We start from the raw sequence: 23,912 nt of genomic DNA on the forward strand, positions 1-23,912 counted from the left end.
TGTGAAAGAGTGAAAAGCAGTGGAAATTATATTAGTAAATTGCAATTCATTCATTCATTCATTTCCAGTGTGTACCCCGCCTCACGCCCGAAGACAGCTGGGATAGGCTCCAGCATGCCCGCGACCCTCGTGAGAATAAACAGTATAGAAATGAATGAATGAATGTATTTGAACAGACTGCTGTTATTGTGAAATGCATCCTCAGGCGACCAGAATATTTTTCAGTGGCTTATAAACAAAAGTCACTTTATTAGTGCAAACGTGATGCAGCCATGCGCTCCAATTTGAACAATAATGGCAAACGTAACAGCGAATAAGTCTCTCCGTATCGAATACAAGATTGCAACATACAGTAGGAGATCAAAGTTTCTTCAGTGATTCACTCATCGTGTGCGTTGAACGACAAAAAAAAAAAGTTAACTCATCATAAATCAATAGACAATGATTACATCTGCATCAAATACATGAGGCAGTCATTCCTACTGAAATCTTACAATCACAGCTTTTCATCATCACCATGGCAACAAAGTATCACTGATATTAGGTGCACGATGCGACCTGACCTCTGACCTGAGCACAAACAAGCCTTAGACTAACATCCTAGTTGTTGTCACATTTAGATAGCTAGCTAATGACAGTTAGCAACAATGCTAACGAGCAGCTGATTGTTTTTTTTTTTCAAGGTAACATGAAGAAATGAAAGAAATGGTCACAGTTGATTCAGTCAAGAGGAAGTTAGTAGTTGTTTTGTTTTGCTAGATTTACAATGTTTTAATCGCCATAAACAAACATATTGATATTATAGAGAAACCAAATTCAGACTGAAATGGCGCCTAGTTTTCCTTGATCGGTTAGTGAAGGGGGCTCAATCCAAATATTGATCAGATCTAAACCTAGGGTAGTATCACTATTAGATTGATTCTAGTGTGATGACGTTGATATTTTTAAGTTCTCTTATGTATATCTTTTTTTGTTGTTGTGTTGTTATATCGTTACTTTGTCGCTATTATAATTTAAATATATTTTACATTGTTACAAACTCAGGGTTTGGACACAGGAGGGCTAACAATTGTATAAATATAAGGAATAATTGTATTAGTTTGTTGATATTGTTTTATATCGTTCTTTATTTATGTTGTCACAAATAAGATTGTTGATAAAAATATTTAAAATATTTGCATTTTATTCTGATTATAATCATGACCGACATATTAAAAGGCAAAACTATTCAATGATCTTAAAAAATTTCAAGTAAAAAGTACTACTGGCCATGTATTTACTTGGTATCTGATTGATATCAAAATTTGCAGTATTGCCCACTCTGATTGCCTCGGGCTGATTGTCTTGAGTTTATTGCTCTTCTCAATAAAGTTTGATTGAAATATATGCTACAACAGCAGCTAACTGGCTAACATTAGCACCGAATGGAAGACGCCTTTGGCATTCTCTGACCTACAACCCTGAGAGTCATGTTGCCATGACAACATTTAGTGCTTCCGTGTGTGTGTGTGTGTGTGTGTGTTTTAGTGCTCATTGGGCATATGTCGAATCGTGTGGAAGATCCAGTCCATCTTGGTGCTCCAGCCTCCATGGTGAGCGTCATTCATTTGTTTAGTAAAATACTCCAGCGCCTCCTGCTGGCTTTTCTCTGACACAAAAAAAAATATCATAACTAATTATTTGTGGTGTTTGGTTTCAATATTGTATTTGTGGGAGTGTTTGTGTTACCCAGCGCGAGGGTCTTCCTCAGGTAGGCGATGTCATCAAAGCTCTGAAGTTCAGGCATCCCACAGCCAAGCAGCAGCGAGAACAAGTTGATGAAGAGGCTGGCGTGCTGACGGATCGCCAGGTACGCTTTGTAACACATCTCCTGGAACCTGAGACGGGGTGAGACAGGTGAGGAAAGTGAGATCTCTCCAACTTTGGTTTAGACGGGGGAGGATAGCAGACAGGCACACAGGCGAGACGAGAGACCTGTCAAACTCTTTTGTCTTGGTTGACTCCTGGACTCCTTTGCTGATGACAATCAGGAAGTCCTGCGTTAGCACGAAAGGAACTCGCTCCCGCTTGTAGCCAAACTTCTTCTTCTTGTGGTCCAGGAAGTGACCGAAGTCGATGTGAAATAGCTGCAGGAAGTCAGGTCAGAGTTGGAACAGGAAGCTGCGCAGGGGGCGGAATCAGGAAGCGCAAACACACACCTGCCCGTTCTCCTTCACCATGATGTTTGAGTTGTGGCGGTCACCGATTCCCAGAATGAACGTCGCCACGCAATAACCAGCACAAGACCTGGTGAACAAGTCGATGGCTCGATCGTAACTGAGAGAAAGAAGAAGAGACGGGTTACAGTTCGCCAAACGGGTAAACAAGAAAGACGGGCGGATACTGACGCCTCTCCACGGTTTTTGTCTTTGATCCAGTGGTGCAGAGTGTTGGAGTTAAACTGCAGCGCCCCCTTCAGGCCTCCTTTACACTGAATCTGCATGATAGTGAAACTGTTCTTCACCACCTCGATGAGACCCACACAGTCTCCGATGGACAGGCATCCGTACGGGAGCATCCTAAGGGACACGTACGTACATACAATGAGGATGATGTCATGATACCATGATGAGGTCACCGGTCTCACCGCAGGTCTAGGCCTTGGTTCTGCCAGATGTTCTCCATGATCTTGATGATTTGCAGCGTCAGCATGTCCTGCCGCAAGTCTGCAACACAAGAACCTCATTACCCACAATTCCCAGTGCTGTTAATATGCTTCTGCTCCACCCGCAGAAAAGGTTCTACCATCTCCATTCTTGAAGATGATCTCATTGTTGGTGAAGAGCAGTTCAGACATGATGTCAGGGTTCTCCCAGTTTAACCACAAGGGGCGCTTTGCTGATGACATGATCCTACACTCCTCCAGCCTGGCGACACATATTATTTGGCAGTGTTGAAGTCAGGTGACCACTGTCTTAGCATAGCATAGCATTTAGCATAGCATTGTTTATTAGCTAAGCAGCACCATGGGTGTGTGTCACCTGAGGTGTCCCAGCTGGTGCACTGGGTTCAGAGGAGAGACAAATCCTTGCAGAGCTTCCATGTAATCTGGACGGGACATATGTTCAACCAGGAACTTCATCTGAGTCTGAGAACCAATCACAGAATCGCAGGTGAGTCAGACGTGACATCAGACGTGATGTTCATGACTTTTTCTTACTTTCTGCGTCTCGTCCTTCTTTTCTTGTTTCAGAGTATCTGTGAGGTTGACCAGTTTATCCATGGCCTCCACCTGCAGGAACACACACAGGGGCCTCCTGATAATCCGAAAATGCATGTGCGATTGACCAGAGGAGCTCACCTGTCGGTTCAGGTGTTTCAGGTACATGCCACAGGCTCTGCAGAAGGCTTCAAGCAGCAGACCAAAACGACGCGACACCGTCTTGTTGTGCATTTCGGACCTGAAGAGGAAGTTAGTAGTTGTTTTGTTTTGTTAGATTTACAATGTTTTAACCACCATAAACAAAACATATTGATATTATATATATATTATATATATTCTAGCATGATGACGTTGATATTTTTAAGTTCTCTTATGTATATCTTTTTTTTGTTGTGTTGTTTATATATCGTTACTTTGTTACTATTATAATTTAAATATATTTTATATTGTTACAAACTCAGGGTTTGGACACAGGAGGGCTAACAATTGTATAAATATAAGGAATAATTGTATTAGTTTGTTGCTATTGTTACATTGTTTTATTCATTCATTCATTCATTTTCTACCGCTTTTCCTCACGAGGGTCGCGGGGGGTGCTGGAGCCTATCCCAGCTGTCTTCAGGCGAGAGGCGGGGTACACCCTGGACTGGTCGCCAGCCAATCACAGGGCACATATAGACAAACAACCATTCACACTCACATTCATACCTATGGACAATTTGAAGTCGCCAATTAACCTAGCATGTTTTTGGAATGTGGGAGGAAACCGGAGTAACCGGAGAAAACCCACGCATGCACGGGGAGAACATGCAAACTCCACACAGAGATGGCCGAGGGTGGGAATTGAACCCTGGTCTCCTAGCTGTGAGGTCTGTGCGCTAACCACTGGACCGCCGTGCCGCCCACATTGTTTTATATTGTTCTTTATTTATGTTGTCACAGATATATTATATTGATAAAAATATTAAAAATATGTGTGTTTTATTCATTTCAGACCTGAAGACAACAACCCGGAAATGATGTAGTGTTTCATGTGTTCACTTCATAAGTCATCCGCTTTGCTCACTTGAGATGCCAGAAGAAGAAGTGTCCTATCCTCTGATTGGTCAGCGCCTTCTTTATCAGGAAACGGGCCAGCGGGTTGTCCAGGTACATCTCGTACTTCAGCACCTGGAAATACCAATTCCAAAACTTGCCTACATCCGCTTGTGTCCACGGAGAGCAACATACCGTCCCCCAGTGAGAGGAGCGAACCTGTACGAGTTGCAGCAAGTACTGGGACAGCTTGTCGTCCGTCAGACTCTGGACCAGGCAGCGCAGCGCAAATTCTCTCACCACCGGGTCAGGGAAGTTACAGTCCAACAACTCCAGAGCCAGCTCGGGTTCCATGAGAGGCCACTCCTTCAACAAACAGTACATCTAAAAGTGGAGGGGGACGATGAGTTAGGTGCTCTGTCACAAATGTACACTCGCTCCTTGTGTTTCTTTCTCCTACCTGAGATACTTCATCTCTGGAATTCCACTTTACGGAAAGAAGCAACTTTGGAAGAGACTCTGGAATATTGACACAGTAATGTCTGCAAAGAGACAAAATACATATAGATATACTACAGTAAGGATGACACATGTTAGTTGTGTCCTCACCTGTGTCTCCACAGGAAGTCCTTCTCTTGTTCAGAGAGCTCATAGAGAGGATCTTTACAGCAGAGACCCCGAAGCTGCTCAGCATCCGCTGCTGAAACGCTGCTGTCACATGCCAGACGACTGTTCTACAACACAACACACTTTGTCTTTTACACTTTGTCTGTTACAGGACTGTGTGTGTGTGTGTTTGTGTGTATGCTACCAGGCCGTGTGTGTAATTGAGGCCTAACTCTCTGCTGATGGTCCAGTTGGCGTGTTCTTCAATTTGTTGCTCATCGGGAAACATCACCGGCTGGTTGAACCAGGAGAACTCAAGTTCTACACAAGGCGACTCCTAGAGGTGAATGTGTCAGTGACCAATCAGTGGACTTGATTTACTTTGTGACGCAGGACACCAGAACACCTTGTCGTGTACCTTGTTAGGATTGGAACTGGCCACTCCGATGGGGTTCAGGAGGTCCTCGAGTCCGTGAGGGACGGGCCACAAACTGAGCGCCACTTTCCCTGACACCAGAATGTCCTTATAGTCAAAGAGGTTGACGTTTCCCCAGGCCAGTGGACAATGTTCCTGACACACAAATGCATAGAGAGACTTTAATTTGGTAGGTTCTTCTCTAACTTGCTATTTCACTTCATCTCTTTTTTGTACCTCCTTGGCCCCTTTTCTTCCCTTCACGGAGCAGATAGACAGGCAGACTCTGGCTGAGCGAGGGAGGTCAGACAGGTAGATGTCATAGGTCAGCCACTCGTTCCACCTGGACTCACGACAAACTGACTTCAGATGTGTGTCGAGGTTTCAGTCAGCGTGTAGTCAGGTGTTTGGCGTGTTACCTTGGATTGGAGCAGGGGACTCTTTGTGTGTTGACATTGTCACAGAGTGGCTCTCCTCCATGATAAATACCCGTCCGTACATAGATCTGCACACGCATGGCATCAGACACAGAGCGACAAAGACACAAAGACCGATCGAGGGTAGACAGACCTTGTCGATATCTCGGATGTTTACGTTGACATAGGTGGCACAGAGCAGTCGAACCCGCAGCCGGGTGTTGAATGCCCACAGCGAGCGTGGAGGAGAACCGTCGGATCCTCCGAGACAGGGAGATGGCTGCGGAGTTCGACGACTGAAACAGAAACAAACCTTTTTTGAAGCGGCGAACATATTAATTTGTTCTCTATTTGATTGGCAGCCGAACCTGTATGAAGGCGTGACAAAGCCGGAAGCGGGAAGCTGTGAGTAGAGACTGTCTTTGGAGACCAGCATGAGGTGAGGAAGGCGACCCACGATGATACAGGAGCGGATGTACTACGGGTGTCCAGACAGGTGAGACAGTTTTGAGGAACCCGTCCGTGTGAATGGTTCTGTCTGCAAGCGGTTACCTTGTACTGACTGAGAGGATACTTTTCCAACAGGTACTCATCACAGCCACACACCTAAGGAGTAGTAGTGGGTCAGTGACGGACAGGTGACATAAACAGGCCTTGTTAAAACCGCTGATCAAAATCTGATTTTGATCATATCCAGATTTGATTCAGATTGATGTAAACAGCAAAAATATTGGGTCTAACCACATATAAAAATGGATTGTGTCTTGTTTGGCACAAACAAATCACTAATTAAAAACACAACAACAACATTGCCACCAATGACAAACCAGTCACTTAAAATGAAATAAAATGTAAATAATGCTACATGACACATTACGTGTATGGTGACATTTCTATTTTATTCCCCGCTATTCATTAGCCTCTGTTATATTTATTTATTTAACAACCCAATACAATACACGCATATGTGACTTTACTCATCTGTATACACCAGTCATTATTTGCACCCATTTATCATTGCACTAAAATTAATATATCTATATGTCCATTTTGGATATCTTGTATATACCTTGTATATTCATTCATTCATTTTCTACCGCTTTTTCCTCACGAGGGTCGCGGGGGGTGCTGGAGCCTATCCCAGCTGTCTTCGGGCGAGAGACGGGTTACACCCCGGACTGGTGGCCAGCCAATCACAGGGCACATATAGACAAACAACCATTCACACTCACATTCATACCTATGGACAATTTGGAGTGGCTAATTAACCTAGCATGTTTTTGGAATGTGGGAGGAAACCGGAGTACCTGGAGAAAACTAGGGGAGAACATGCAAACTCCACACAGAGAGGTCGTGGTCTCCTAGCTGTGAGGTCTGTGCGCTAACCACTCGACCACCGTGCTGCCCGCATTTTATATTGACTTACAATATATTTACAGTTTGATTATCGCACTCCAGTCCAAAGTCAGCTGGGATAGGCTCCAGCATAAAAAAATGGAAAATGTATGATCGCTCTTTCACATTTGAATGGCTATTTTTGATCGTTACAGTAATAAGGGACAAAGTTTCATATCTATGGACAATGTGGAGTCAATTTGGAGTGGCTAATTAACCTAGCATGTTTTTGGAATGTGGGAGGAAACCGGAGTACCCGGAGAAAACCCACGCATGCACGGGGAGAACATGCAAACTCCACACAGAGATGGCCAAGGGTGGAATCAAACCCTAGTCTCCTCGCTGTGAGGTCTACACGCTAACCACTTGACCGCCGTGCCGCTACCTTGTATATAGTATATTGTTAAATTTTTACTCTACTTTTTGTATACTTTTTTAACTCGACTACTGCACTGAAAGGAGAAGCTCTCCAATCTCGTTGTACATTTTGTATAACGACAATTAAGGCCATTCCATTCCATTCTTTATATTCCTCAACAGATGCACTGACGCCAGGACCGATGCCGTCATCATCAGAAACCCGTGCTAACACGTCGGTCCGACAATGCACATAGCAGAGCTTCAGTATGATGCCATCAACAAATTTGATGTACCTGCACTGCAAGGCCATATACAGTAGACACACTAGAGGTGTACCTTCAGGATGTATTGGCCCTGATACTCCTGGACACACAGGCGGAGCTGCTGAGGTGAAAGGTGCATGGATCTGCTCTTCTTCCTGATGGACTCTGCTATCAACTGCTCAGGTAGGCTGTCATGGCTCACCTTTGGAGAAAAGAATATTCATTTCTCAGGTGAGTAACTGACACAATCATAATGATGGTTACCTTCAAAGTGTATTTCTGTTTGGAGTTGGACGGAGACACGATCACCCAGATGGTTACGATCAATCTCCCTGCACAGAGACACAAGGAAACACTTCTTTGGTTTCTTGTGGTCCTACTGGAAGTTTCTTCATGGTAAAATCCGCATGACAATGAAAGTGCTTGCTGAGTCGAGAACCTTTGTCCAGCTTGCTGTAGATGTGCTGTGGGAGTTGAGGGCTGGACTCCACATTTGGGGGATAAACGTAGAGGGCTTGGCTATGGGCGCCGCCCCCCTCACGCTCCTCCATGGCCTCCCTGCAGACACCCAGTATGGCACGACGGAAATCCTGCACCTCAGGGTCCTTCATCATCTCAAACTCACACACCGGCATCCCGATTGCAAATCCTGCTCAGAAATGTAATTCCAGTCCGGGCTTTACGGACCACCTCAACGTACCACCTCTTACCAATCTCCCGGTTCAAGATCTTCTCCTCACGGTTTCCCAGGGGCTCGATCACCTTAAGAATGGGGTGAAACAGTCGAAGGTCACACAGCCGCCTTGTCTCGTCATAAAACTCCTCCCGCTCAGCTTCCTGGGTCACACCTACGAAGATGTAGCTGGACTCCTCCTGTTCGGCCGCAGATCAGAGGTTATGTTCTGCTGCAGGTTCTGATCGGAGGCTTCATGGCTCTGCCGTACCTGCAGAAGGTGGTAGAGTGGATACTTCCTGGCCTCGGTGAAAAGCTGCTGTTTGATGCTGATGAGAGGAGTCTCTCGAAGACACTCCAGACTCACCATCATGCCTGCACACATGACAACAAGAGTGTTGCGTTCGAGAAGACAAGGACAACAGAGAACAGGAATGACATCAGCAGCCATCAGACATCATCGGAACGACCTTGTACCATTGGGAAGGCAGCAGTCCACCAGGATGCGGGGGGGCATCAGATGGAGACCCCATAGTTCCCCTGACGACGGTCTGGGAGCCATAACTGCCTCAACTCAGGCTCCTAGGAACAGACAGGTGGACACACTAACGACGTGGACTTCAACTTTAACGTGGATCCTTTGGAGGCAAATAGCATGGTGGACATAAAGTTTCATGAAAGCTAAATGTTTGTTCTTTCCTTCACCTTCCATTCTGGTCTTCGTGTCTTTGTGTGTTTTCTATAAGGCCATCAAACAAAGACCAAAAAGTAGGACACGTGCACGCGCACACACACATTTCCTGTTGCTGCGCGAGGAAGGGGACTTGTCATCAACATCGTTATGAAGGTGCAGTCTTGATGACACAATGACGGGATCATCTAGTCTCCTTCTCTGTCCTCTCGTCCTCTCTTTCTGCCCCCTACTCTACTCAGAACTTATGACGGATGGTTTCCATGACAACACAAAAGGTAGCATCAGGCACTGGCTCTTTGTTCACTGTGCGTGTGTGCGCGTCACCTGAGCTCGGTCCTGGTCCAGCGGTGTGTCTTGTCTCACAGCATGGTGGACTACCAGCTCTTAGATGTGTGTCGACCACCGCCACACGCACGAACAAGGAGGTCCATTACAAATGGCGTCTTTCCACATCAGCGAGATGTGTGAGGAGGAAGCTGCTGCTTGCCGGCAGCAGCAGAACAATGTGATGGAGGAAAGGGGGTGAGGGTGGGGGGTCGCTTATCTTGCCGCTTCCTCTCTTAAAGGGCCAGCGTCGTCACGAAACAGCAGCTCTCGCTTATTACCTTGTAATTCGGTTTTATGGACTTTGTAAGTGATTACTTTAGGACAAGAGTGAGTCTCATTATCGCTGCAACTTGTTTGCACTTTTAAGTGTGAACAGTGGAATGGACAACTCATTAGAAAAGAAAACACCAGCAGTCCTTCACTATGGTGTCGAGAGAGCTGCATCTGTTCGGAAATGACGATCTCTGAACAAGGCTGCGGATCAGTGATGTCACATCAGCTGTTAATGTTGCACACGCACAGAAACACACATAAGTTGTCAACAAAGACAATTACGCTAGGTAAAATCAACTTTTACACGATTTGACATAATGCGAAAAATGATGTGTTAATTAATGCCATGTGGATAAAATATCAGAATTTTGTTTCCATCATTTGTTCACTTTGTGAAGCCAATGTTGGAAGGAAGTGTCACAAGGCTTTTTTTCCACGTCCACTGACATGGGTCCTAAATACTGTCATTTACTGTGGATATAGTAAATATAAAGGAAGATAGGAAAATAAATGTCAATTTATTAACTCTTGGTGTCATCACCTGTTTGTTTTGCAGCTGTTGAAATGATGGACACATCAGCCGGTGAACAAGATCTGACTGGGGTAAGACCTCACTCACCAACCCAAAGAGTGAAATGCACCCTTTCTTCAGATGAGAACCATCACCTTACATTCAGAGGTTCTGAGTCTCGCACTGAGACCAAGTAAATGCTCAAGGTCACAGCTTGATGAGGCCATCAGGACTACATAATATGCAAATAGTAAAGACAAGCTCTTGAGCCCCCCCCCCCCCCCCCCCAACTGGACACTTGACAAATTCTGTAATAAATTATGAACATAATCTGTGATAAAGAGCAAGCTTGGCAGACGTCAACAACGTTCATTGTGAACAGGCTTGACTGCTGGGAATGCAGTAAACCCTGTTCCCGTGCCACCAATCCCGTATTTCTGCAGCACCCCTGCAAGAAAAAAACACAACATATAGCACATAGCACTTCCTGTAGCTGACGTTTGGCTAACTGTTCTCTGCAGTAGATTTTCCCTAAGAGGCCGAGGTGTGTCATCCCCTGCATGCACCCTCCGGACACCCTTCTTGAAAAGGGTGCCAGCCAATCCAAAGGTGCTGTTCCCGACTTCCATAGAATGTTGCAAAGATGTGTCAAAACAAGACAGTCCCAAGGTCCAGAGCCAGGTTGAACTGAGCAGTTTTTTCATTGCTATACCTCAGTCACAGTGATGTACTGTAGATACGTTTATGTCCTCAGACTCTGCTTCTTCTACGGATGGTGTGACCCTAGCGCCTTCATTCCCACTGTAAATAGCGAAGATCTGATGTGTTGGCCAGAACCTCTTGGAAGCTGACCAAAAATTGTGCTTCATGGCCTTACCAAACTCCTTCCACACCTGACTTTTTGCTTTGACCACCACCGAAGCCACACATTGCTTGGCGTTCCGATTCCGGTGATTCAAGCCATTCCTACAGCACAATGTTCGGGTGATTCCAGACACACCGACTATCCATTGACGCATTTCAAAACATTTCTACAATGTTCTATTCTAATTCTAATGCCACATTTTCCACGTCAACATTCCCATTTCCCACATTTATTAAACTATTCTAACATGAAAACATTCCGCGCATTCAGGACATCCATATTAGAACATTCATTTTTTTTTAATCTTAAGTATTGTTACAATACTTCCACATTTCTCAACGGATTCAAATCATTCCAACAGCGAAACATTCAGCTCATTCAAGCTATTTATTTTCCACATCCCCAAAATTCCCACTTTTTGTGTAAATCCACATTTTGTACAGAGCATGTCAGCTCTGCATAAACGCACAATTTATACACAAGTTGCCTTGTCTGAAAGCTTCCACAGTTCCACAGTTTTAACAGAAATCAACCATTTTTTGTTTATTTGACAGAAAGAACAGGAGTTGTGCTGTCACGATCACCTTACCACTCCCTCTTTAGATGGACGAGTGTTCATTTCTCCATCTTGTCCGCTTGTTAGCGTGGTGACGATGTCCGAATGTGTGTGGGTTTGTGTGTGCGCAGAATGTGGTTCTCGGCTTCCAGCTGCTGGTTCTTCTCTTGCAGCTCTTTGATTTGCTCCCTCAGAAGCTCCACCTCCTCCCGCACAGCCAGCATCAGGTGACTCTTCACCAGGTCCTGAGGGAGGTCAAAGGTCAAGACAGCATTGGTGAGTTTGCATCCGCTCTTCAGATGAGCTTGTTTTTGTAGAACCTTTGGTAGATAAGACTAATATTCAGACCGCTCACCATTGCCTGTTGAATCTTGTTGTCAATGGCAACGACACTACTACTGCAACTACTGGAAGATAAAACATCAGTGACTTGTACAACACATCCATTGGACAAAAAGTGTAAAGTGTACATGGTAACATGCTCTCAAATGACATATTTTTGAAAAGGATTTTGAAAAGTTATACTACACAACACATGTTGACGTAAAGGGGCAGATTTTTCAACAAAATGTCCTCTTCAGGTCTCAAATTGTTTGTCAACCACGGATGTCAGCAGGACGTTTTAGTAACAACAAGAACATTGTGCACCGAGAAATCGGTCAACACAGATTGTTTGCTAGGATAAACGGGATCGACTTAAATGGGTTCCACTGTAAATGTCTTTGCATGGACACATTGTGTTTATAAAGTCTACTGACTGAGTGCAGGTTAAATGTTTTAAGGATTAGATTAGCGGTGTGGTCTCCAGACCGACACAAAATACCTGATGTGTGCAGGAAGGCTGAAGAGACTCTGGTCAAGGCCAAAGGCCGCTGGAGCCTGAACAGGGGTTAGATGGACCGATTCAGGAGGGGGCGAGCTTGGCTGAGAGCGAGACAGCCTGAGGACAGACTGAGACCAGAAGACAAAGCTGTGGTTTGCGAAGTCGTGAAAACAAAATAATTCATTGGCGATATTTGGTCATACCTCCCCCCTTATGGACAGCTGTAACGAAGGAGGGATGTTTTGTGCACGCTGTGGCGCAGGAGGGGTCGAGTCTGAAGTATTATCCTCCGGGAGTTTGACCACAATTGGGACTGGCGCCCCGTGCACTAATAATCCCGCCTTCTCATCACCTCTGACTTCACGACGTTGTAAATGGAGTCCTCTTCCTGTTTCGCGGCTAATTGAATCCAACGACTCCAGTGAGTGGGCGTGTCTAATGCTGTCCATGACGGACTTCAACCCCACCCCTTGCGATTGCTCCACCAAGTCTGTGCACATCCATCGGCCACGACGATACGTGTCGCCGTGTCCTCTGATACTAGAACCGCTCCCCGCCAGCCGCACCAGTCTGAACCTTGACGATGAGCCTCCGTGCACTAAGGCATCATGGGATATGTATTTCCTCTTCAGGGAGGGTGTCGTGGGCTGAGAAGAGCTCCCTCCAGGACTGCTGGACGTGGTTGTTGATTGGATAACAGTCAGGATCATGCCAGGAGCTGGTTGGCTTGAGATTGAGGTGTGACCCGAGTCTGGGGTCACACTGGTGATCTGGAAGCCACTCCTCTTCCTTTCACAGTTCATTGCCAAGCGCTCGCTCTCTGACCACACAAATATGTAAAAAGATACATTGGTTTCAAGGGTCCAGAGTAAATAGTGTCTTCATTACAAAGTGGGTTCAAACAGTAAAGGTAATACACTTCTTCTGCAGTGGACATACAAGGAGTGTATATTTAGTATACTGCATCATCTAGCCTACTGTATACGGTATATACCGTATATATAATATTCATCTTTTGCGTGAGTACTTTATTACCCCAGGCTCACATGCTTAAATACAAAATTTAAAAAATGAAATATGATGTGAGATAATTATATGAATGATGATAAATGGTATGATGTTAGGTTAATTGGCGACTCCACATTGTCCATAGATATGAAACTTTGTCCCTAATTACTGTAACGATCAAAAATAGCCATTAAAATGTGAAAGAGCGATCATACATTTTCCATTTTTTTTATGCTGGAGCCTATCCCGGCTGACTTTGGACTTGAGGCGGGGTACACCCTGGACTGGAGTGCGATAATCAAACTGTCAAAATAAAATATATAACTAAGTCAATATAAAATGCGGGCAGCACGGTGGTCGAGTGGTTAGCGCGCAGACCTCACAGCTAGGAGACCACGGCCACTCAGTGTGGAGTTTGCATGTTCTCCCTTGGTTTTCTCCAGGTACTCCGGTTTCCTCCCACATTCCAAAAACATGCTAGGTTAATTAGCGACTCCAAATTGTCCATAGGTATGAATGTGAGTGTGAATGGTTGTTTGTCTATATGTGCCCTGGGATTGGCTGGCCACCAGTACATGGTGTACCCCGCATCTCACCCCAAGACAGCTGGGATAGGCTCCAGCATACCCGCAACCCTAGTTAGGATAAGCAGCATAGAAGATGGATAATGTAGCCACCTTTAACATAAAAAAGACTTCATATTTCTGCATATGTTGTGTGCTCAATGGCATTTTTAGTCATCAATAACCACTCTCTTGGTCCTGACGTTGACTCTTTACAGAGGGAAGCATTCATTAATTGCCTCAAGCATTTCTTGTTTATTTTTAATTCATAGAATGGATGCTCTCTTGGAAACACAGTCAGATCGGAAAGACCTGGGTTTGATTCTCAGCTTGGGCATCTCTCTGTGGGGTTTGCATGTTCTCAGAAACTGAGTTTTAGGTCATTGTCTGTAAACCATAACCCTTAAATTTGCAAGAAATATTTCACTTTACTGTATATGTAATTAATCTATATATGGGCTTCATTTTCTGAAATGAGGGGCCAAAAGTATGACATTCTTTTAATGACATTCAAAGTTTTAGAAGCACGCATCACTACGTATAGTGAGTGATATTATATGAATGATAGAGTAATATCGCTGTATGGTTGAAACTGACTAAAAAGACTGAAAAGTTGCTGCTTCTTAAACACGTCAGCTGATTTATTTTCAGGTTCGTGACGTGTCGGATTGGTTCTTGTCTCACCTATTCGACGTCTGTGTGGAATTGTTGTCCAACTTCCTGTTTCGGTCCACGTTTCTTCTTAGCACTTGCTTGTTCAGAAACTTGTGTCCTGAGGAAGAAGAAACGTCCGAACTGCTGGATGAGGATCAAAATGAATCACATTTGTCTTCGACTTGGTTGATGACAATGTTGTTAAATGCCATTTTCAGGATGCGTGACGTCACGGGACGCCAGTACACTTTATGTAAACAGCCCCGCAGCGCGTCCTCCGCTGTAGTCACAATGGATCGATTCTTTTCTGTGGGAAGAAGACATTCGCTCTCCGCGCATGCGCGTCCCTGGACCGCACCACGCCTAAAAGTTTTGTGCGTGTTTTTCTTCGACTTTTTAAATTTCTTCTTCTCCAGTAAACGTTGATACAATACTTCCGTGTATTGCTCAGTCAGTTGTTGGGAATGCGTGCATTGTCCACACAACTACAAAGAATCGCGGTACATTATTTATCTGACTGGAGTCCTAGCTTGTAGCATGTGTAGCACTTGTTTTGCTAAGTTTATTAAAGTGTTAACAACAGTCAACTAAGCTATTAAAGTCAGTTTTTGTGGCGTAAGCAGGTGACAACACCACCATGCAGAGGTATAAGGGGGAGATTTTACACAATTCAAGGCCCCCAAAAGATAATTGCTATATTAAAACATGATTAGGCGGCATGGCGGTCGAGTGGTTAGCGCGCAGACCTCACAGCTAGGAGACCAGGGTTCAATTCCCACCCTCTGCCATCTCTGTGTGGAGTTTGCATGTTCTCCCCATGCATGCGTGGGTTTTCTCCGGGTACTCCGGTTTCCTCCCACATTCCAAAAACATGCTAGGTTAATTGGCCACTCCAAATTGTCCATAGGTATGAATGTGAGTGTGAATGGTTGTTTGTCTATATGTGCCCTGTGATTGGCTGGCGACCAGTCCAGGGTGTACCCCGCCTCTCGCCCGAAGACAGCTGGGATAGGCTCCAGCATCCCCCGCAACCCTAGTGAGGAAAAAAGCGGTAGAAAATGAATGAATGAATGAAAGCATGATTATTTTTCATATGGTCCCTGCTACTACATCAATGTTTATTTTATTATGTAATTATACTTGAACAAAAGTTACAGATATTACACTGATTAGTTTGTGTTCTGTTTCATTCAGACCACACAGAATTCTGCCACCTTTTCACTGATTTGGAATAATCACCCAGTCACACATACATGACATTTTATTGGACAGAAAGGTCTTATAATACAGTTTTGGAAGTATTGCTCGTCCACTTTTCATCTTGTTAGAGAAGGTCAAAGGAAGGTCAGGTGTTGGTGCTCCTGCAGGCCGTAGCTGTGTTTGTGTTGCTCGAACAGTTCACTCAGACGCTCCAAGTAAACTTTATGAAGAGACTCGATGTCCTCGCTGCTAGGATTGGGACTGGGTGGGACACTGATGGGTGTCCCCACTGCAAACAGACACTTAAGTGGCACGGAGACACGCATGCTAACCATTTGTCACTTTGTTTCTGCAGGGCCAGCCAAAAAGTGAGTCCGAGATCGTACCAACTGTAAGGATGGGTTTCCTGTATGGCATCAGTCCAAAGCTGTACTGGAAAACTCCTCTAGCATGGAACAGAGGCATCGCAACTCCCATAATGCTTTGCAGCCGGTCCTGTCACAGAGCAACAGACTGATATCACAAACATCACCTACAGGCAATACTTTTACACACACCTTAGTTTGTATGACTTTTCCATTTGTTCCGATGTGCGAGTGTCTGAACAAGGACGATAATGCCACATCCTAATAATAAGATATCATATTAATTTTGCTTTCTACATCTCTTACGTGCGGTGGCTAACTTTGTCATGTGTGTTTAAATTTGCTCCGTCTCTTGTGGTTACAGCGCTTATCAGGGGCAACTGCTCCTCAGCATAATTAACAACCGGCAACTAAGCGATGCTAATAACAGCTCAACTGACTTCCTACCCATGCTAACAAACCCTCCTCTTTACTGCTGTAATGCACAGTAGAACCTGTCTATGTCAACATAAGGGGTTGTTGACATATGGAAACTCAAACTCTGCATTACTTATACATGTAGTTGTGACTTTGGCCAGACGCATACAGAGAATGGGTGATAGTGGAGGATTTTTTTAAGTTATCACCGTGGTTTACATGGTTTTCTTCATTTTTTTTTTAATTCTTCTCTTTTCATATCATATTTTATACTTTAACAGAACTTTTCTGGTACTGTATGTGTTGTATGTTTCGACAACAATGACAATAATTGTTTCATGCCACAAAGTTAAGAATACTACAACACATAATACATAAACGTACCCATTTTTTATAGAAAAGACAATGTTGACTTAAACGGGCACTTTTGTAATAATAACAACATGGTGCACCAGGACTTGATGAGCTGGTCCACATGATGGATTGTGGACATAAGTAGTACCGACTTAAGCGGGTTCCATTGTATAATAGCCCTATTGTGATGCTGTTAAGTGTCCCCGCCTCCATTGCCAAGCACCTGTAGTGTCCGGAGAGGAGAACCGGTCGGGTTCTGAATCTGATCGAAGAGCTCGTTCTCTCCAAAGGAGAAGACAGGAACCAGCTGAGCTCTGTGTGCACACCAAAACAAGCGCGTAAACGAGCTGTGAAGTTGCTCTGCCCACATGCCAGTCACTCACCCATGTTTCAGTGCCATTTTGATGAAGCCCTTTCTGTTATGCACCTGCATGAAAAAACAAAAACTTTATTGACATGAACAAATTTAAACTTTTATTTTCACACCTGTAGTGTTAAAGCTCCCGGCCGAGCATCCAGCGACTCTGATGCTCCACCCACTGCGATGACAGCGACATTTCCTCCTTGAGGACGACTCAGTAGGTAGGAAAGACTGGACTTTGAACTTGATACCAGACCTGAGAGACAGACACGTGCCACATTGTTCTTCTTCTCTGTGCTTCTAACAGGTCACAACCTTTGGGGAAAAAATGAGGCAACTGCAGCACATGAGAGCGCCAATCAGGAGGGAGCGTACAGCTTCCTCTGGGTCCCAATGTCCATTCAGTTATCAACAAGAATCAACTCCAATGATGGCAGGCACATTTCATTGGGGAACAGGAGGAGAGACCGGTGTGTACCTCCGCTCATGATGTACTCTCTGAACAGCGGCACTCGGAACCAGAAAGGCAACATGAGCAGGTGAGACTTGAGTCCGGGAAAAAGACTGGAGAAACCTGTAGACTCAGTGCAGAAGTTACAGAACGCTCCGGCGACCAACACGCCTAGCGAGAACAAGTCAATGAGTAAGACAAGACCAGACCAAGAAGTAAACAAGACAGGTGTGCATCTCACCGTGCGGATGAAATCCAAAGATGTAGTTCTTCTTTGGGTCCAGGTCGACTGTTTTCACTAGCTGAAGACAGACGAGACTTGTCAGTCCGTCAATCAATCACGTTGTCTCAGTCATTCAAATGAATCCACCTTTACGGGAAAGTAGTCTCTGAAATATTCCCATATGCTCCAACTCCTAACCCAGTGGGACCTCCGACCCCCAAGACTGGGAGTGTCACGGTCCAACCACAGCCAACCAACATAGAACAAGGCCACCGTCCACCAAGTGGAGAATAAGAGGAGGACAAAGGCGGCAAGACAGCACTGGGCTGAGGGGAAAACAAACAGGTTGTCAGGTGGACATGTCCTGGGGAAGACAGACAGGTAGGTGTTACCTAGGCCCAGGAAGGAGAAGATCCACTGCAGCACGGCAACAGTTTGAAGGCGTCTCCTCAGTGGGACATTGAGTGGGGCAAAGCGGATCATCATGGCCACCAATTTTGTTGGCTCTATATCCCCCCACTATCCACACTGTCACGATGTCCAAAAAACGTCTAGTAACCTACTTTCAGACAAACTTTGTCAATACGCTGCGTTTCGCCACGGCGCGCGTGCGCGGCGCTCGTGGGTGGGACGGGTGTCGGCCAATCACAGCTTTGAGTGAATCAGGTTCACGTGGGTGGTGAGTGAACGAGGCCAATAGTCTCACACATGAAGAAAACGACGTGAAAGTCATATGTTGGTAACAGGAAGTGACGTAGTTTTGCGCGAGGCTGAAAAAAGTCACAAAAACCAAATAAAGTAGATACCAAATATTACACTTCTGAAAGTGACTACTGGGTGAGTTAGTGTTTATGTTAGGATACTTTCAAAATTATAAATATTTATTAAATCCACATCTCACGTGCAGTTTGACTCAGAAACGACAGGTGGCGCCCAAGTATTACTCTTCTTGTTAGGGAGACAACCACGACATTGAAGCAGAAGAAGACAACGAAGAAGAGAAGGGGAGACAGTTCAGAGCGTTGTAATGGTGAGGCTATTTGCCCCTTTTTACGCACTTCGAATCTTTCTGTCATGTTCCGAAGCTTATGGTTCATCTACTTGTGCATTACATATACTGTATGTACACAATAGCGATGTGCTACATGCTACCGTTATGGTTGCTATTTCAGAGGCTTCCATCATCAGTCATACTACGCTCGTTCTTACCGATTTTTGTTTTGTTTTGTTATAAATGCAGTCTGGATCTTTTAAGTCTCGTTCATTTCTCTTATACACATTGATCACACGTAATTCTCATATGCATGATTGTCAATCAATGGACTCACAGTATATGACGATAGGTAATAGGAATAATCAGCAACATTTAAAAGGTAAATTCCTTGCTGGTTTGGCTGGGCACTGCTTTATGTTGACCGACAACTGTGAAACACAGAAAACACAGAAATAATCCAAATCCTAATATACAGAAACAATATAAAACACATGTGACAGGATAATCCTGCAAATTAAAAAATAATGCAATCACATAAATGCTAGAGGATCAAAAGATAGTCTTTCAAACATATTGGTAAACACTCTTTTCTATGCCAATTATTCTCACTAGGGTTATGGGTATTTACGCTAAAAAATAAATGCTAATATGATAATTCCAATTAGATTATTAGAATATTGTCATTCTGCCTCTTCGAAGCCAGACAATTTTCTTCAGAGCATCCCGCTCATGTATTTAAATATGGATATATCTTTCTCCCCTGGTACTCTAGCAAACTTTTGTCTTGTTCCGTAAACTTGCATCCTTGTTTTGATTGTTTTCCGCTGTCAGTGTATGATATTGCTACTCCCTGTATGAAGAACACGCAATCGGAGCACATGTGTGTTTGAACGCAGGGCTGCAGTTTCCATGGCGACCACCGAGTACACCACCGAGCTTGCTGCGGTAACTACAACTGCCTCACCAAGCAAAGAAAGGACAAAACCTGGTGGCCACACCCCCCGGCGACGAGCTGCTGCCACTGAAGTGAGGCGTGGTGAAAGAAGAAACCTAAAAGAGAAAAGAAAGCTTCAGAAGGGCAAGAGGCGTGGCCAAGAGGAGAAAGTGGGCGTGACAGTGAAGAGGACGTGGAGCGGCGGCAAGCGGCGATGGGATAAGAAACATTATTGCGTGTTCTGCCGCCGACCACAAGTGAAGATCGCTCGCCACCTGCTCAGGAAACATGCAGATGAAAAGGAAGTTGCCGCCGCCAGCATGCTGCCGACAGGCTCCAAAGAACGCCACCTGTTGCTGGAACAGCTCCGTTGCAGAGGAAACTACCTGCACAATATCGAGGTTTGTTTCCTGTTTGATTTCCTGCATTCCAATGTACCAGTTACCCGCATGTTTACTTTTGTGCCCATCAGGTGATCAGACAGGGTCGCGGAGAGATCGTCCCGTGGCGTCAGCCCTCACAGGAAGTGGATGCCAGGAACTACCTTCCGTGCCCGGTCTGTCTTGGCTTCTTCCTGCGTGCTGACCTCTGGAAACACCAGGCTTCTTGTCGCAGGAAAATGGCCTCTGACCCCACCAATGATTCAAATCACCTGATAGCATTGATGACCTGTGACCCCACAAAGAACACAACCTCTGACTCAACAAGTGATGGGATCAGTGACTTACCAGAAGATGCAACTCTCCAAATATCTACATCTACATCGGACAAGGCTGGAGCGTCTGAGCTTGTAACAACCATCTCTGAACTCGGACCGGAGCCTCCCAGGAAACGCTGCAGGGTCCAGGCTGCGGCATCCCGCCTTCTGCCTATTTGCAGCGAAGCCTCTGAGAGCTGCAGTGAAATCCTGCACCGCATGAACCAGGACCATGTCTCATATCAGGTCAGCTCACACAATGCTTACCTGTTTCTGTCCCTCGGTCTCAACCTGTCTTTTCTCCCTGTGTCCAGGTGAAATCTGATTGGTTGATCTGTAAGTATGGGAACACACTGATGGGCAACCAAGACAGCAGCCAAATGAGGTATGACTACGTCAGTCAGAAGCTGAGGAAGCTTGGCAAGTTCCTCCTGGCTGCTAAATCTTTGGACTCCGGCATTCAGAACCTCCAGGACCTCCTGACTCCAAGATGCCTCAACCTGGCATTGGCTGCTGCTAGGAAGGCATCCGGTTATCAGTGGAGCCGCCCCCCCCTATCGGTGAAGACGACGCTCAAGACTGTTTGCGAGATTGCCATAGGAGAGAGCCTTCAAGATGGCGACTGGGAGACTGCTGCCAGGACTACTGACTTCTATCATCTCCTCGGGAGGGACTGGGACAACCTGGGCCTACTGGCCACTAAATCAGGTAGCTGTTGATTCTGACAGAGTGCTGGTCTTTCTAGGTTGATGTGCTTTTGATTGTCTCGTTTGTCAGCAATAGCAGCGGAGGATGAGAAGCTGAAGAATAAACTGGTCCAATCGAGAGGTGAAAAGTGTCAGGGCCCTGGTGAAGAGGACTCTCACTGCCAACCACAGCGTGAGTCTTGACAACTGTGATGTTGCAACGTGCAAATTTGATTAGCAGAGACGTGTGACATGTGCTACATTTTATTCCTGGTCTTTCTTTAATGTTCATTGTTATTAATGCACCGACGCTCAAGTTGAAGAAAATTATAACTCCATTTGAAATCCCAATATTTGCCTGAAAAATCACACTTCTGCTCATCCCTACTGACTACTGATCTCTGAACCTTAGACCTTAGCTCCGTAGACCCGACTGAGAATGTAAACCGTAAGATGGAGTCCATACTAAAGAGTCCTGCGACAGATGGGCTTCTTAACCATTGTTGTCAATAATTGTCAAAATTGTCAATTTTGGTGCTTTCCTTATCTATGTGTGTCTAACCTCCGTTTGGTCTTGTAGCACATAAGAAGGTCCAGCGTCGTCCATGGTCGTCGGCGGAAAAGGAGGCCGTCTGGAGACAACTTGGAGTCCATGTGCTGGTGCAGACTGTACCAGGCAAGGAGGTCTGTCAGAGATGTCTGGACTTAGAACCTGTTCTCAGGGGACGACACTGGAAAGACGTCAAAAACCAGGTTCACAACCAGATCCAGAGCCAAAAGAAACAACAGTTCCATGCTCAGATGGATCTTCAGGAGAACCAAGATCAACAAGATCTACCCCAAAACCCGGTGAAGCAACAGCCAGTACAAGTGAAGCCACAGCTTAAAGTCCTCATCCAGAACCAGAAGAAACAACCGTGTCATTCCCAATTGGATTCTGTGGAACAAATTCATAATCAGAACATCAAACATCAGTACCAAACCCAAATGGACCAACAAAACGAGGACAACCTGCAAAATAAACAGCAGTGCCAGGCCCAAATGGAGCCCCAAGACCACATTCAAGTCTGCAAGAAGGAACAGTGCCATGCCAGACTGGATCACCCGGAGCACATTCAGGACCACAAAAGGAACCTTTACCATATGGACCAGCAGAACCAAGGACCACAAATTAATATGAACAGGGAGAGTTTCACACTTACTGATGCACCCTTTGGACCTGATGGGACACGTTGTGCCCCAGAGCAGTTGCTGGATAAGGCCGTCAGTCCTTATGGACTTGCACAAAGAACTCCTGGGCCCCACATGGACCAGATGTCCAGAACTCTATGGACAGATGAATGTCTAGCCCAGAACCTCCCCGTCAACAAGCCATTGGCTAGGAACTTCCTCCAGGATCTGGTCCCTGGGGTACATCCATCTAACACATATTCTAGGAATACGCACTACTGAGCCTAATTCTGTAGCATCTTTGTCTTCTCCTAATTGATCAATATCCACATTTCAGTTTGGGTTCTACTTCTCGAAGAACCTAACCAGGCATTGACCTGGTAACATAGTCAGGAACCTCCTGTAAGAAGATCAACCCCATCTGAAGTGACAGGTACTCACACTAGCTCAGACATGGTACACAATGGTCCATATTTGGTCCATAAGGAATCACTGATATTGGTGAAAAATCTAATTTTATTGTTAGTATGAACTTTGGTAGGCGGCACGGTGGACAAGTGGTTAGCACGCAGACCTCACAGCTAGGAGGACCGGGGTTCGATTCCACCCTCGGCCATCTCTGTGTGGAGTTTGCATGCGTGGGTTTTCTCCGGTTTCCTCCCACATTCCAAAAACATGCTAGGTTAATTAGCGACTCCAAATTGTCCATAGGTATGAATGTGAGTGTGAATGGTTGTTTGTCTATATGTGCCCTGTGATTGGCTGGCCACCAGTCCAGGGTGTACCCCGCCTCTCGCCCGAAGACAGCTGGGATTGGCTCCAGCACCCCCGCGACCCTCGTGAGGAAAAAGCGGTAGAAAATGAATGAATGAACTTTGCTCTATTTTTTCTCTTTTTCAATTTTTTTTATGGACTATTTAAAAAAACATTAATATTATTGACTGTATGTTACTAAAATGTTATTTTCCCTCATAACATGACATTAAAATTATGACTTTTTGGCTTTATTCTGGTAAATTTACTGCGGATTTTTGATTTTTTTTTCATTTTAGATATTTTTGTTACATTTTTTAATGGGCCATTAAAAAAAACACGTCACAAATGACACCGGGGCTGCACTTTGGACACCACTGGACTAGTGTGAGTACATATGTTGCATTTCCTGTAATGAACACCTTGTAATTATTTACTCTGTGGTGTCATGGTGGTCTTAACACCTGTACTTGAAATCCTTCAGCAGGTCAACTAATAAAACGCGAATGTAATGGTAGAGGAAACACTGAAATAATTCAATGAAAACGTTTTTTTCCCCTGCAACATCTGATAAAAGTGTTGGTCCAATGAGACCATGTCGAAGCACGTGCGTGACGTAGCGTTCTAAGCACGCACAGAGGGTGGAGCCTATTCTGAAGCAGCTTCCG

At 45.1% G+C, this 23,912-nt stretch overlaps 4 protein-coding genes across 12 annotated transcripts; 1 reads left to right on the forward strand and 3 right to left on the reverse strand.

The window, feature by feature from the left end:
* Window positions 1-213: 213 nt before the first annotated feature.
* zgc:158659 (uncharacterized protein LOC791141 homolog) lies at window positions 214-9,575 on the reverse strand. Of its 4 annotated transcripts, none has more exons than XM_058068419.1 (28): window positions 9,384-9,575; window positions 8,843-8,947; window positions 8,637-8,740; window positions 8,545-8,565; window positions 8,403-8,454; window positions 8,132-8,341; window positions 7,957-8,024; window positions 7,766-7,894; window positions 6,227-6,280; window positions 6,043-6,152; window positions 5,829-5,970; window positions 5,678-5,763; window positions 5,496-5,601; window positions 5,262-5,414; window positions 5,049-5,180; window positions 4,847-4,971; window positions 4,698-4,779; window positions 4,457-4,621; window positions 4,269-4,372; window positions 3,200-3,440; window positions 3,021-3,127; window positions 2,785-2,906; window positions 2,627-2,705; window positions 2,388-2,558; window positions 2,199-2,316; window positions 1,975-2,126; window positions 1,729-1,877; window positions 214-1,648 (listed from the first exon to the last, which is right to left on the reverse strand). In XM_058068419.1, the coding sequence occupies exons 2-28, from the start codon at window positions 8,925-8,927 to the stop codon at window positions 1,524-1,526; spliced, it is 3,192 nt and encodes a 1,063-aa protein (XP_057924402.1). In that variant the 5' UTR covers window positions 8,928-8,947; window positions 9,384-9,575; the 3' UTR covers window positions 214-1,523. The 4 variants fall into 4 exon arrangements, with proteins under 4 accessions (XP_057924402.1, XP_057924401.1, XP_057924400.1 ...); XM_058068418.1 differs by having other exon boundaries at window positions 3,200-3,271; window positions 3,341-3,440; window positions 8,403-8,565; XM_058068417.1 differs by having other exon boundaries at window positions 8,403-8,565.
* A 1,697-nt stretch (window positions 9,576-11,272) lies between these two features.
* LOC131125787 (TSC22 domain family protein 4-like) lies at window positions 11,273-14,962 on the reverse strand. Its single transcript, XM_058067652.1, has 5 exons — window positions 14,670-14,962; window positions 12,618-13,234; window positions 12,415-12,542; window positions 11,947-11,998; window positions 11,273-11,836 (listed from the first exon to the last, which is right to left on the reverse strand). The coding sequence occupies exons 2-5, from the start codon at window positions 13,215-13,217 to the stop codon at window positions 11,675-11,677; spliced, it is 942 nt and encodes a 313-aa protein (XP_057923635.1). The 5' UTR covers window positions 13,218-13,234; window positions 14,670-14,962; the 3' UTR covers window positions 11,273-11,674.
* Window positions 14,963-15,885: 923 nt separating this feature from the next.
* Window positions 15,886-18,690, reverse strand: mogat3a (monoacylglycerol O-acyltransferase 3a). Of its 3 annotated transcripts, none has more exons than XM_058068110.1 (9): window positions 18,403-18,690; window positions 18,158-18,336; window positions 18,029-18,089; window positions 17,815-17,910; window positions 17,462-17,592; window positions 17,359-17,402; window positions 17,199-17,289; window positions 16,226-16,334; window positions 15,886-16,128 (listed from the first exon to the last, which is right to left on the reverse strand). In XM_058068110.1, exons 1-9 carry the CDS (start codon window positions 18,494-18,496, stop codon window positions 15,974-15,976), a joined length of 960 nt encoding a protein of 319 aa, XP_057924093.1. In that variant the 5' UTR covers window positions 18,497-18,690; the 3' UTR covers window positions 15,886-15,973. The 3 variants fall into 3 exon arrangements, with proteins under 3 accessions (XP_057924093.1, XP_057924091.1, XP_057924094.1); XM_058068108.1 differs by having other exon boundaries at window positions 17,815-17,958; window positions 18,403-18,685; XM_058068111.1 differs by lacking the exon at window positions 17,815-17,910 and having other exon boundaries at window positions 18,403-18,689.
* Window positions 18,691-18,889: 199 nt separating this feature from the next.
* LOC131125995 (uncharacterized) lies at window positions 18,890-23,881 on the forward strand. 4 transcript variants are annotated; one of them, XM_058068104.1, is made up of 7 exons: window positions 18,890-19,040; window positions 19,901-20,339; window positions 20,411-20,881; window positions 20,950-21,343; window positions 21,413-21,514; window positions 21,734-21,803; window positions 21,900-23,873. In XM_058068104.1, exons 2-7 carry the CDS (start codon window positions 19,914-19,916, stop codon window positions 22,771-22,773), a joined length of 2,337 nt encoding a protein of 778 aa, XP_057924087.1. In that variant the 5' UTR covers window positions 18,890-19,040; window positions 19,901-19,913; the 3' UTR covers window positions 22,774-23,873. The 4 variants fall into 4 exon arrangements, with proteins under 4 accessions (XP_057924087.1, XP_057924088.1, XP_057924090.1 ...); XM_058068105.1 differs by having other exon boundaries at window positions 18,905-20,339; window positions 21,419-21,514; window positions 21,900-23,881; XM_058068107.1 differs by lacking the exon at window positions 21,734-21,803 and having other exon boundaries at window positions 18,908-20,339; window positions 21,419-21,514; window positions 21,902-23,876.
* Window positions 23,882-23,912: the final 31 nt, after the last annotated feature.

This window comes from Doryrhamphus excisus, chromosome 3 (assembly GCF_030265055.1).
Source record: "Doryrhamphus excisus isolate RoL2022-K1 chromosome 3, RoL_Dexc_1.0, whole genome shotgun sequence".
Taxonomy (NCBI): domain Eukaryota; kingdom Metazoa; phylum Chordata; class Actinopteri; order Syngnathiformes; family Syngnathidae; genus Doryrhamphus; species Doryrhamphus excisus.

Coding starts and splice junctions, on each gene's coding strand:
- mogat3a (XM_058068108.1), bottom strand. CDS start 18,496: ATGATGATCCGCTTTGCCCCACTCAATGTCCCACTGAGGAGACGCCTT. Junction 18,337..18,402: donor CTTCTCCTTCCTGGGCCTAG/GTAACACCTACC, acceptor TTTTCCCCTCAG/CCCAGTGCTGTCTTGCCGCC. Junction 17,593..17,814: donor AGAGTACATCATGAGCGGAG/GTACACACCGGT, acceptor TCTGTCTCTCAG/GTCTGGTATCAAGTTCAAAG.
- LOC131125995 (XM_058068104.1), top strand. CDS start 19,914: ATGGCGACCACCGAGTACACCACCGAGCTTGCTGCGGTAACTACAACT. Junction 21,344..21,412: donor CCTACTGGCCACTAAATCAG/GTAGCTGTTGAT, acceptor CTCGTTTGTCAG/CAATAGCAGCGGAGGATGAG. Junction 21,804..21,899: donor ATACTAAAGAGTCCTGCGAC/AGATGGGCTTCT, acceptor GTTTGGTCTTGT/AGCACATAAGAAGGTCCAGC.
- LOC131125787 (XM_058067652.1), bottom strand. CDS start 13,217: ATGAACTGTGAAAGGAAGAGGAGTGGCTTCCAGATCACCAGTGTGACC. Junction 11,999..12,414: donor AGCCTTCCTGCACACATCAG/GTATTTTGTGTC, acceptor TTTATCTTCCAG/TAGTTGCAGTAGTAGTGTCG. Junction 11,837..11,946: donor ACAAGATTCAACAGGCAATG/GTGAGCGGTCTG, acceptor GACCTCCCTCAG/GACCTGGTGAAGAGTCACCT.
- zgc:158659 (XM_058068417.1), bottom strand. CDS start 8,927: ATGGCTCCCAGACCGTCGTCAGGGGAACTATGGGGTCTCCATCTGATG. Junction 8,342..8,402: donor GATCTTGAACCGGGAGATTG/GTAAGAGGTGGT, acceptor ATTTCTGAGCAG/GATTTGCAATCGGGATGCCG. Junction 8,025..8,131: donor CTACAGCAAGCTGGACAAAG/GTTCTCGACTCA, acceptor GTCTCTGTGCAG/GGAGATTGATCGTAACCATC.